This window comes from Aythya ferina (genome assembly GCF_964211825.1).
Source record: "Aythya ferina genome assembly, chromosome: 1".
NCBI lineage: Eukaryota > Metazoa > Chordata > Aves > Anseriformes > Anatidae > Aythya > Aythya ferina.
This window is the reverse complement of record NC_140296.1, coordinates 204,540,588-204,553,512: the sequence shown is the minus strand read 5'-3', so window position 1 is coordinate 204,553,512 and position 12,925 is coordinate 204,540,588. Positions and strand designations below refer to the sequence as shown.

The window sequence follows — 12,925 nt, the reverse complement described above, 5'->3', positions numbered from 1 at the left end:
TAACGAGAATGCTTTTCTCCAAGGATTGTCCTACAGTCTAAATGGAAGGAGGAAAAACACTCATGTTCTCTGCCTGCTTTTGTTTTTGCCCTGCAGATCCGTGTGGATGGCACCACTAAGAACACGCTGGAGTACGAGATCGTGCAGGTGGTGGACACCGGCCCCGTATTACGGGATATGGCCTTCTCAGTGGATCACGAACACCTCTATATCATGTCCGAGAAGCAGGTAAGAAACCCTGTCAGACCACACTGTTGGGAAGTTTTTTGGCTTGGCCATGCAACGGATGGCAGAATTTGGCCTGAAATTCTCAGAGTGAAAACAGCTCCTACAAAAGAGCCTTGTGCTGTGTTAAATATCTAATGATTGTGCTTAGAAACCATTGCATTTATACACTGATGGAGATTATTGAGGGGCTGGGGCACAGACCATGGGGGGAGAAAACACCCCCAAGTGTTGCCTTATGCGGTCCATGTCCTGCTGGCTATGTGACAAGGAGCTGCTGTCGCATCTGCTGCGTGCCACGTTGCTCTCCACCCCCATTCAAACTGTGGCTGCATCTGCCACCGACATGGATAGGGTGGGTAAATGCAACGCTGAATCATTTGGCTCCAAACAGAGTATTTGGAGAAGCTGGAGCTTCTCTGAGACGCGGTGATCTGGAGTGTGGGACACTGCCTGCTGGGGTGCAGGCCAATTTTATTGTGACATTCCTGCTGTGTTATTAGTGTTTGTATTATTGAAAATATTAGCAGCCAGAGATTGGGGAAGAGCCAGTCTGGGTGTTCAACATGGAATTGTGGCTGGTTTCAGCACAGTGCTTGACCTTAAGGAAGTTTGCTCTTTGAGTTGGGAGAACTAGTTTTGCATGAAGAAATTAATTGTTTTGCAATTAGCCTTGTGGACATGCAGGGACTTATTGTAACTGATTAATTTGTGCGTGCTTGTGAGGATCTTTAGGATGCCTAGGTAAAAAACGGAGCCAAGAGGGAATGTGGTAGGGTGATGTGGGTGCCCTACTGCATGGCTTCAGCGCCCAGTCCAAGTGTGGTGTGTTCACGCAGGGGTTAGAGTTCAGTGATTCATTGAGTAAATATTACCCTCCTGACCTTGCACCATGTAAATGGCACCAGACAGAAGAAAAAAAAAACAAACAAGCAAACAAAAAACCAACTTGAAACACTTCCTATTGCCTTCATGAACTGCCTGAAGGGTCTGTGTTTGGGAGGCCACTTTCCAGCAGTGTTCCAGCAGGCCACTACACTCTTCCACTATTATGTTTGTCCACCCACTAATTTCTGCCTCATAAGAAGCAGGAGTGAATGATTGTCCCCTCTTCACCTGTCTTGATTTTACAGACCTTCCTCACATCCTCTTCAGGTGGCTGGAGTTGTCTGGAATTGATAATTTCCAAGTTATATGTGATGGTCGTTTCTTCTGATTGAAATGTTTTATTTTAAATATTTTGTCTCTGTGAGGGCTCCTGTGTTTCCATCCCTCACATACCTCAAATACTACGTGGGGAGCAGAGCAACTCTGTCCATTCATCTTCATAAGCAAGGCTGTAAGATGATGATAATCCAGGAGAAAGGTGAGGAGTGGTGGTGACAGAGCTGGGATTTCTCATCTGCTCCATGCTGGGAAGGATGAGATGTCTTCTGCAGTGCCACAGTGAAAACAGTCCCAGTCTTACCACTGTTCACTCACTTCCTACCCCCTCTTTCCTTAAATAAATGAAATTTGGGACGAGAAAAGTAACTTTTTTCCTCCAGAAACTTCCAAGAATGTATTCTTGCTGGTATTTTAACTACATGCATTTCCCTGACCACTATAACGTGAGCAGACTCATTTTGATGATTGGGACCCCACAGAGATTGTTCGTGGAACCCCATGGAGAATCCAGTCCCGTTTCCCCTGTCATTCATTAGACCACCTCCACCCACCCATCTTTGAAACCCAAAGGTTAGTGAAAAGGGCATGGAGAAGGTGCAGGGGTTGAAGACATGATGGCGAGTGGCATGGAAGAGGCTGGCCTTGGGGAGGATGTGTTGGCTTTGCTGTACAAGCCATGTAGTCTGGTCCTTTTCATAAATGGACGATGCCCTGAGTTACCAAAACTTTTCAATGCCCACAGAAATCCCTAAATATTGCAAGGTCTGTGGAGGTGAGGGACAGGAGAGTGAAAGCTTGGCCTGACCCTTCCAAAGGCAGGCATAGACTAAAGTTTCTCCAACCTTGGTCTTCAGGGCTCAACCTTGCCTGTGCCCTAGAGATACCAGCAGTTCTGTTGGATGTTCAACTACTCCATCAAAAATAGTTTTCCTGGGCTCAGCTTCATCACTCGTCAACCCTCAGTGGGAATGGGAGCCCCAATGACAAACCAATTTCTTCATCTTGTCCCAGATGGTTTTCGTCCACCACAGCCATGTGGTCCACCCTTGCAGGCTCCCTGAATGTCGACCACTACCTGAGACATGCCCTGCTCTCAGGAGCAGGATGCAGCAGCTTGTCACCAGCAGAAGGGCTCTGCTATATATAATAAATACATACTTTACAGGGAGAGTGATCAAATGAAGCAGAGGAGAAGGTTTGTCACCAAACCTACAAGCAGGATGGGGTTTCCGACTGACCGGGAGGTCTTGTGTGGTAACAGCAGGGAAGGAGCTGCTCCGGGGTTTTAATTCTCTGGTTATCTCTCTGAATTTCACTTGTCCCTCCATCGACGTGTTCCCTGGGGGCTTGGGGATATGGGTATGTTGGAGGCTTGGGCTGTTTCTTTCTTTTTCTTTCTTTCTGGTGTGCAGACAGCAGAGAGCCCGGTGCCTCACACGCTGATGTGAGGGGATGAGGAGCAGATGGGGAATGCTGGAGGAGCAGGGGAAGGAAATCCTCAGTGTCTCTGCATCTCCTCTGCTCCCCATCACACACACACATTTCCTCAGGTCCCTCTTCCTCCTCTCACCTCTCTCTGACCCTCTTTCTCCTACCAAGATAGACGCCTGAACCTACAAGCTCCCTGGAGCTCTCTGCAGGGTTTGAAATCCCTTTTTCAGCCCTCTTCTGCTCTCTCTGCCTCTCTCCAAGCCCCATCCCTCTTTCAGCACCTGTCCTCTCATTTTCAGGCTTTTCTGTTACTCCTCCACTCCTGGCACCCCTTTTTCTTTGCTCTCTTCTCTTCCAGCTGTCCCCAGACCGCAGGATGATCAGCTCTCCTTGCCTCCTAAATGCTGCAGTGATGATATTTACACACAACCTCTGCATGTCAGGAGGGGCAGGATGTTATTTTATATTGTGGTACTGGACTAGTTTTTGGAAAATTACCCCTAAGTACCTCCATTTCAGCATGTCAAGCTCCTGGGTCTCTCCCAGCTCTGGGTTTCGCAGAGCTGATGCAGCACCTGGAAGCAACTCCAAGATATGAGAAACTTCGCTCTTCCCTTTGATATCGGGGGATCAAAGGGAAGAGCTAGAGAAAACGAACTTAAAGGCTGAAAAAACAGAAGGCAAACAGCAAGAGGCCCCAACTTTATTTTATTAAAATTCCAAGGCTTTGAGCTGTCTCCTCCTTTTGGTTTAACTAATGGTTAGAGAAGACTCTGCAAATGGTTTATGAGTAACCCTGTCTTTTACTCAATGAAGGAGATTTGCTGTCCCTGTCTGTGCAGGCAGTTTGGTTTTGTGCAGGTGAGTGGAAAGTTGTGCTTCTTCCCTGTAAACTGGCAGAAAGGCATCCAGGATCTGAGAATAACCCATATCTGTACTGTCATGCCCTAAAAAACGACAATATATCAAAGGTGAGACTGGGAGGGCCATGCGTAGCAGAATCAGATAGGTATTGCGGGGGTCTCTTTTAAACGCTGCCAATGAAATATCAAATAAATATGTACTTCAACTAAAGCATGGCAGAAAAAGCATTTGGTAAAAATTAAGTAACGGTATCACAAATCATGTTGACGGGCTCTTTTTGGCCTTTCTCTGTCTGTTTCTCATTAAAACGGGGGAAGCTTTTACCTATTTGTCTCCTGAGATTTATTCTTCTTCCCTTTGCCTCTGAGTCACTATCTGCAACAGAATTATTGTGTGCAAACTAGCTGCAAAGGAAGAGGTGGTGACTGCTTGGTTTACTTCTGATTTCGTGACCACTGATTAAAATCTTGTCTGCTGCTTGTGTTATCATATCAATTAGTTAAAGCAATCATTAATAACTTTACCTAATTATAGCTTAATTTCTTCAAATGTGGTCTTTGCACAAGATTTCAATTAGCATTAACTCCTCGGCTTGGAGAGGCTGTTTCCAAGGGATTGTCAGCCCAAGCCTGTCCTCACAAACACTGGCTCAGGATCACAAGTTTTAAAAATAACTCAAGAGTTTTTCCTTTTAATTTGCATTTGTTTGTTTGCGAGCCATAAGGTTGCATGCTGACCATGTTTTTCATCATTGGTCCAAGACACCGGAAAAGACAGGAATTACCGTGTTTGAAAACGGCATGCTGAGATTGCCTAATAAATCTGACTTTTTGACCCGGGGATTAAAAAGAGACACCCATAAGCTGTCATAAACATCGGCATTGCTGTTGCAGATGTCTATCATTAACTCTGTTGCCTTGAAGGTTTTGGGGGCAGTGTCTGTCATCTTGCAGAAGGGGCTGCTGTGCATGGAAGGTGACCGCTCAGTGCACGTTCACTCTTTGGAGATGCTTAAATCTTCTGCAGGACTTTACTCTTCAACTTCTGAAAGCTAGGAGGGAAGGATATTGGCAGTATGGTCCCTGTGTTGGAGTAATTGGCTGCTCCTGGACCAGGCTGACGTGCTAGGTAAGATCAGGGTCATCAGAGCTTCTAAGAGGCCCAAATAAAATGCAGAAATAAACTATTTATGAAGATGCGTCATGTTTAGCTCTCTCTACATCCTCAAAAGAATGAGGCTCTGAACTGACCATTTCATTGCCCTGATACCCTGCTTTGGGGCATTCCTGGACAAAACACGTAGGGAAGAGAAGTTCCTAGAGTTCAGTCAATCTCTAACAAGCCGTGAGTGTAATCCCAGCTGGCGGCGGAGGCAACTTTTGTTCTCTGACTCTTCTTGCCTGCCCTTAAAATACCACTCATCACCCTCAGCAATATCGGAGGCTGAACTCTGCTCTCCCTGCATTAGCTTTCACCTAATTAAGGGCCTGTTAAATAAGGTCAGATGCCCTCTGAGAAATGACTGCATGGTTGGAAAAACCCGCATGGATGCTCAGCTGAGGATGGAAAAGACACTGTGTGAGAGCCCGTATATGCCAGCCAAGAACGATAAAAGCAATTTGGCCCACTGGCAAAACTGCAGCACATTGTGCTGCCGACTCTCTCGGAATAATTCTTTATCAGCATAATGCATATTATGGCAAAAAGTCAGAGTTTAGCTTGATTTTAACTCATTTGGGTATCCTAGGAGCAAGCAGCTGTAAGAGTAGGGATGCGCTACACCTCCTGCTGGGTTTGTTGTGTGCTCCAGGAGGGATGTATGTAACAGAAAAATGGGGTGATTGGGTGAGGAGCCAGTTCAAGGTCTTGGAAATGCCCCAGATGAGCCATCTATGGCAGAGTAAGATATTCCACCAAGGTCTCTCCATCCCATGAAATGCACGGGCATCTGAGATTGCGTTTCCCACCATCCCTCAGTCTTGGGACCTATGTTTGGTCTTGGTGGTGGCATTATTTGTGCCTAAACTCCACACTTACTTTCTCTTATATGTTTCTTCCATTTGGGGGCAGAATTATGGCTTTCACTTTGCCATCTGTGGAGCTGAATTTGGCTTGAGCTTCAGCAATGTCTAATGTCAGCGTTCATCTCTCAGCATGCCAGAAACTTCCCCATGCCAAGCTGCTCCCTCCGTGGGCTGCTCAAGGAGGCAGCACAGGAGCTGGAGGATGCATAGAGGCATTTGGAGGTGCTGTGTTCGTATAAAGGATGGGGTGGTTAAGTTTTGGGACTTTGGAGGTGCTGTGTTCCTGGTGTGGTTAAGCTTTGGGACTCCTTGCCTCAAGGTATCCCTGTGGTGAGCACAATTGTAGGGTTTTTTTTGAGGGTTGTGGTGTGAGGAATGAGATGGGTTGGTTGGACTGAGCAGCAGCCAGGCCTTCCTCCTCCTCCTCTCCCCTGTTTATTAGTGGGAACATTCATCCTTCATCCTTCTAATTCAGTGGCTCTCATCTGGGGCTCTGCTTTCAAAACGCACTAGCTCTCCTCCTTTGTACAAAAAGCAAAAAAAAAAAAAAAATCATAAAAAAATTGAATGAGTAAGACTGGAGGAAAGGTAGAGCAATGCCCATAAATACAAAAAGCATCTGTAGAGTCATTCCCTAAGTGAGAAGTGGCAGGGACTATTGATCCTCATGGGTAGGCGATGGGTGGGAAGTAGGGCAGATGCCTCCCCTGGGGCCCGGGGTCATCTGGGCACTATCGATTGCAGTGTTGTTCCTCTGTGGTGTGGCCTCAGTGAGCCAAACACAGTCTGCTGAACAGAGAAATAGTCTTATTTTCAAAAAATAAAATAAAAAAAAATCCACTCCCATCACTCTGAGCCCTGGCAGACTGCTAGGCTGTGGTTTCAGCTGGGAATAGGTTAGAGTATTAAGGGCAGCTCAAGGAATTTAGCTGGAAATCTGAAAATCTCCATCCCCTCCTCCCCCAGCCCCTGACCCTGTAACAGACCCAGAAGAAGGGGAGAAGAAAAGAGGAAACCGAAGAAGCTGGTGATTATATGTGAAGCCTGGCAGCTCTGTAATCCTGGACTCCATTAAACATCTGTCTCCTCCAATCTCAGTGACAGCCAGGTCTCCTTCTCTCCGCTGCCACACTCAGACCTTACATTTGCAGGTCACTTGAAAGCACCAGCGGTTAATCAGCCCCTGCTTTGGTATTCCAGTCCAGCCCAGCCTGGCCACCAGTGCTCCCAGGGAGGGAGGATCCGGGCAGGACAGAGACCCTGCCTCAGGAAATCCTCACTACAGGCACTTTCAAGCCTCTTGGGCTTAACCTTTTAATTTTATTTTTTAAGCTTTTTTTTTCTAGTACTATTTTCTAGTATTTATTTTGTGTGTGATACCCCCGATCTGCTAAGCCTGCTCCTTGTTAATGGGGATTAATAACCATTTTGTTGTCAGACCCAGAGAGAACTTTTAAAAGTGCCCCAGATTTTTTTGCTGCCTTTTGCCTGCTTTGCCTTGGGCCTTTCTTGCTTTATTTCCCTGCTAAATCCCTCTCATCACTTTATACTGCATGATATAGCCATTATCATCATAGATGAGTGGAGTAGGACCAGGAAAATGAAGCCATTCCACAACCTGCCCTTGAAAGGCGAGCTGGCTTTTATGCTCATTTCTGTCATAAAAAGAACTTTGATGTCATGCTGTATTTTCCAGTTGTGTTTGGATACAAGTGTACTCAACTGCCCTGAAAATGATTTTCGTGTAGTATCTCCTAACAGGATGATGATGTAATGGGAGTCTCTGAAATCTATTTTTTGGTGTATTATTATTATTACTACTATTATTATTATTATTACTATTATTATTATTATTATTATTACTATTCTTATTTGACAACCCAGGAAGACACCCAGCACTGTAACGAGGTTGTGTCCATATGACAAACAGGGCAATCCTGGGGTTTTCGTGTGGTTAAGCAGTTTTGAGGGGGCAGTAAATCAATGCAAAGGGTTGTGTGGATCGATCAGTAGGTGGCTGCCTGCCCATTCAGTGGGTGTTGTTTGTAGACAGGACAATTTCTCTGCCAAGTTATCCACACGACATTGAGTCAGGTTAATGTTGGGGCTCTTTGAGATAATGGTCTTTTAAACTCTTAGCCCTGCTGTATCATCTCAATCCCAGCACTGCTCATGGCTTTCTGTCTACCTGGAAATCCTCTCCTTTAATTCATCTGATGAAAGGATTCTTCTTTTCCTATAGTCCTGAACTCCTATGTGCAATACTACTCTTGTACCCCTTCTCCAAGAGCCTGGATCCACGGGTGACTATGGTGTACCCATGAGCTTGTAAACCAAGTTGGGTTTCTTGAGGATGAAAGACAATGTTCATACACACTCCCTGCTCTCATGGCATCATTTGGGAAGCTTTCTGTGGAAGGAACCTTCCAGGCACTTTTGAAGTTCACTTGTTGGTAGTTTCTGCCCCAGAAAGCACAGTTTCCTTCAATCATCACAGCAGGGACATGTTTTGATGGAGTATTAACTCCAGGTTGATTCACACTACTCCTGTTTTTCTGCCTGAATTCACAGAGTACTGGCACAAAGGAGGCAGGCAGACATTTGTACCAGTCTTATCTCCATCAGGACAAGGTATCCTTATCTCCCAATACCTGTACTAATAAATGCAATAAATCAGGGTACACGCCAAAACCAAATGTCACAGTGTGACCTGTGCTGGTAGAGCTCAGCTCTTTTCCTCCCCAAAGGGGTTAGCCCCATCCAGACTGGATAGGAAAGGAACCCAAACCATTCCTGGGCAGTTTTTGGGGGACAGAGTTTTGGACAGCCAAATCCATGCAAGAAACCATGAAGAACTTGACAGTGTCTCTGACCTCTCTGGCTGTAGGAGGTGTTTTGCTTCTGGCCATCCCAAAGCCTTTAAACCTGTTGTATTTTACATAGAGCTTGAAGTGCCAACAATTAGAGGGGTCCTCTTTTGGCTTCTTCATGACATAAACTCATCTGCCAGCCATTGAATGGAAATGATGTACGTAACTCCCTGATTGCTATTTTTGCATTCCCTGTAATTGTTTCTGAAAACAATTATATGTTTCTGACATTTAGGCAGGGCTCTTCAGGCAGCTGCTACTGCAAACACTGAGCACTTTGAGCCTCCCCGTGTACTGTGGTTGGGCTGAACTGCTTCATGCTCTGCTACAGTCGACTCCGAGCAAAATGCTGGTAAGGGACAGGACGTCTTTCACCCACAGGATGCAGCGTGGAAATGAGCCAGGAGAGATTTGGAAAGCCTTCGGTCTCCAGAACAGATGGGGAGATGGGTTTCTTTTCCTTCTGGAGGAAGCTCTGCCTTTCATAAACAGCCCTTTTGGGCTCTCCCTGGCTTAAAACCATCTCCCGACCACCGTGTCCATCACCAACCAAAGAAGGGGTGAAAAAGGAGGTAACAGAGCTCACGGCACAGCTTTGAGTAACTCATGGGATGTGGCCTGCTGGTCCTCACTTGGGACCACCTTTGCTTTCATTGTGGCTTCACTTGACACCCTTGAAACCCCAGGGGATTTGGGAACTGGATCAGAATCAGAAACTAGTGTGGTGGAAGACTCTTTTGCTCTCTGTAGATGCCTGAGCTGCTTGAGCCGTCAGGCATTGGGACGGGTTGCCCAGGGAGGTGGTGGAGTCCGCATCCCTGTGGGTGTTCAATGAAAGGTTGGACGTGGTGCTTAGGGACATGGGTTAGTGGGTGACATTGGTGGTAGGAGGGTGGTTGGACCAGATGATCTTGGAGGCCTCTTCCAACCCTAATGATTCTCTGATTCTATAACTCTAAAGGAAACCCATCTCCTGGCACCCCAACAGACCAACAAAGGGTTGTGGGTTCATGCATCTGTGCTATAATCCACTTCAAGGTGGCCATTTTCTTCACCATTTCCCTTTTTTTTCCCCTCTGTAAGAGCATTATCAACCCCCAAGACTTTTACCTCAGGCCATTAACTGGCAGGTTGGTCATTACGAACCACTTGGCAGTGACTGATGATGGGGGGGCTCTTTTGCTACGGCAAATGTGGAACTGATTGTCTGGGTGACCCCGTTTGACCTCAGGAATTCTGCATTTAACCTGGCTTTAGACATAATAAACTCCAGTAATTAGCAGAGAAATTCACCGGTGACATGTCTAATTGATTGGAAATGCCAGTCCCCCGTGAGACGTGAAGCTGCACCGAGCTGGGGGGAGCCACCTGACATGCGGGGGGTCATTGGGATGCTGTCAGGAGGCAGGAAAATGCCGGGAAGGAATGCAAAGCATGCTGTAGGTTTGCTTTTCTTTCCAGCTGAGCGTGCTGTGGGTTTGCTTTTCTTTCCAGCTAATGGACTTGGTGAACATGCTATCCATCACTAATTACTTACCCCTTTACTCAGCACTTTCCCAAGGTTGAGCTCACACCTTTGGGAAAACACACCCAGCGTCTGCACAGTCCATCTTAACCATGGGCTGGCGAAGAGAAAAACACTTTCTGCAATCCCCAGCCCCAAAATCCAGTTGTTTGTGCCCTACTGAGGAGGCAGGTATGGGCCCTATTTGGAGGAACGTGGTCTTTTTCAGTATGGATTTGTGATATCCCTTCCCAGCCTTGCATTTGTGCTTCTAAACTGATGACGGCTGGAAAATATAATATAATATAATATAATATAATATAATATAATATAATATAATAATAATAATAATAATAATAATATGATGATGATGATGATGATGATGATGATGATGATGATGTTTTGTTTTGTTTGTTTGGTTTTTTGTCCTTGTGTACTAAGAAGTCTAGAAGAGGCTGGGAATATCAGCAGTGATGTTCTCTCAACCAGCCAGTGGTGGTGCCCAAAAAGTACAGGTGTAGACATTGTGTCGTTGACTAGAAAGATTTTATTTTTTTGTTTTTTATTTTTTTAGTGTGTCAATGGGGGGACCCTGGCTTTGCAACCTGATGGTGGCTCCTGCTGCTGTTCAGCACCCAGGATTTCACTCAACTCTGCACTCGAGCTCTTTCAGGGTTGGTGTCCTTGGGGTGCATCACCCCCTTCCCAGCAAAGGGAGGCTTAGAAACCCATCCAGGGCTTGGGGGACACTTTCCTACCCTGGATCAATAAATTAAGAAGGCAGAAGAAATACAGTGACAACACCATATGCACTGAAGCATCCTGTGGAGATCGTGGAGTCTCAAAACAAACATTAGATGTGCAAACAGTGCATCAGCATCCCTCTCCGAGGGTAGCTAGCTGCAGATCCATTTATCGCCTTCTATCATTTGTTTTCATTAATTTTCATAGTTAAACAGATAAAAGTGCTCAGGGCAAATATTGCAGGCTCTCCCCACTCCCACACAAGCCTTCCTTTTCTCTCTCCTAGCCTTTCTTTTTAGGCTGACAATCAATCGACCTACTACTAATTGTGGCACAAAGTTTATATAACCAACTAATTGCACTGACTCCTTGCCCCTGTCTTCCCCGGGGATGTGCTCAGGCAGATTTAGGTTGTTGTACCTCCTACCTGGAGGAACAGCAGAGAGCTGGTCCTGGTACAAAATGACCTTTTGAATTCCAAAATATCCTTATTTGATGTATGCAGATGACTTAGTGTATGTCTATGTTTGCTTCTTCACCCAACTATTTAAGGGAAGGAAGGACAAATCATACCTGATAAATAATTGTAGTTTTGAATAGTATTTTTCTTATATAAAGGCACTATTTTCAAGTTTTAGCATAACCATTTTCCCTTGGATCCTAGAAAAATAGCCAGCTGCTCTACTGTGCTGATGAAAATTTCTTTCCCAGCTCGGTGAGGTCCCTGGAAATACCCGATGTATTTCAATGGGATTTTTTTTTCCTTGTATTTGTTCCTTTCTGTCCCTGCCTCTCAAAAATATTACTTTTTGTTGTTGTTGTTGTTTCTCCACTGGAAAGCGGCCTTGAATTTGCTACCAAATTTGTGGGGAAAAATATTTGTTCTGGCTCTGTGATTTGCTCTTAGGCTGGGGTGCTGCTCTTTCTCCTGTTGGCTGTGACAGTGGTCAAGTGAAACTCAGACCTGACATAGAATTTTGTTGTCTCCTTAGTGTTTTCTTAGATTTCTTAAGAGGCCACAGGCTTTTCCTGACTTCCCTTTTTTTTTTTTTTTTTTTTTTTTTTGTTGCAGACCATACATGAGCTCTGTGATTACAGCTTCTGGCTGTAGCCTCTCCTAGGGATGTGCCGTGCAGGAGACTTATAGGACATACAGAAAAACTGGACCTACTGGTGGATCCAGCACATTTGTGGATCCACTGTACTGTCCATGCCAGATCACAGGGCAAGAGAAAAGCCGTGTCACATAGGTATTACCCACCATTGAGTTACATCCCTCACTCTCCAACTTCAAAGAGTAAACAGCATTGTGCTAGTATAAGAAAGTCACAACCTGCACGTGCCAGATTTCTGTAAACCTCAAAGAACAGAAGGCAGAAAATAGGGAATCAGATTTATATATATATATTTATTTATTTATTTCCTAGCTGTAATAGTTGGCAAATCATAAGCACATAAGCCTAACAGTTGTGTGATGAACTCTCATGTACATGTCTATTCCTACTTGTATTGGACTTCAAAGGGTGTTACAGAACACGAACTTTGTTCTGTGACCCCTCTGTGTGGTGGGTGTCTTCTGAAGTTGCTGACAACTTCAGATGCTCCAGTATAAACTTAGATATATATCAAATATATATATGTATATATATATATGAAAATCACCTTCTGTGCCTGGGAAGCTTGTCTGGGGTGGAAGGCAGCATGTGTTTGGCAAAGCACAGCACCATTACACTAATGCATCTGCAAATGCACCGGGCTGGGCTGGTGAGGGGCTGTTTGGCTAATGGACAGCCTGGACTAATAGAATTAGCCTTGTGTTCACAGCCTGAGTGGGGAGGAGGGGAGCTGTCCCTTTCAGTCTTCCTCATCCCCTGACATCTTATTCCCCCACGACAGCCCAGGAAGGGAAGCAGGAAAGGGGGAGCCTTAATATAGAGGAAAAAATGTGCTGGTGTTTTCTGTCCCCATGAACAAGAGGGGGAAAACGAGGAGCTGGGTGGCGATGCCTTCATCTGGGTGAGACATGTGAGCACAGGCTGCAGGAGGACTGCCCTGCTGTCATGCTTCACAAACCACCCTTCCCTCAAACGGGACAA

At 45.5% G+C, this 12,925-nt stretch overlaps 1 protein-coding gene across 4 annotated transcripts in view; it reads left to right on the top strand.

Annotated features, from left to right (window-relative positions):
• PLXNA4 (plexin A4) overlaps nt 1–12,925 on the top strand; it is a 407,281-nt gene that overhangs the window by 198,581 nt on the left and 195,775 nt on the right. For all 4 annotated transcript variants that reach the window (XM_084518707.1, XM_084518708.1, XM_084518710.1 and 1 more), the window contains one exon: nt 97–228. In XM_084518707.1, the coding sequence (XP_084374833.1) occupies nt 97–228 (132 nt within the window). The remainder of the gene's footprint in view (nt 1–96; nt 229–12,925) is intronic.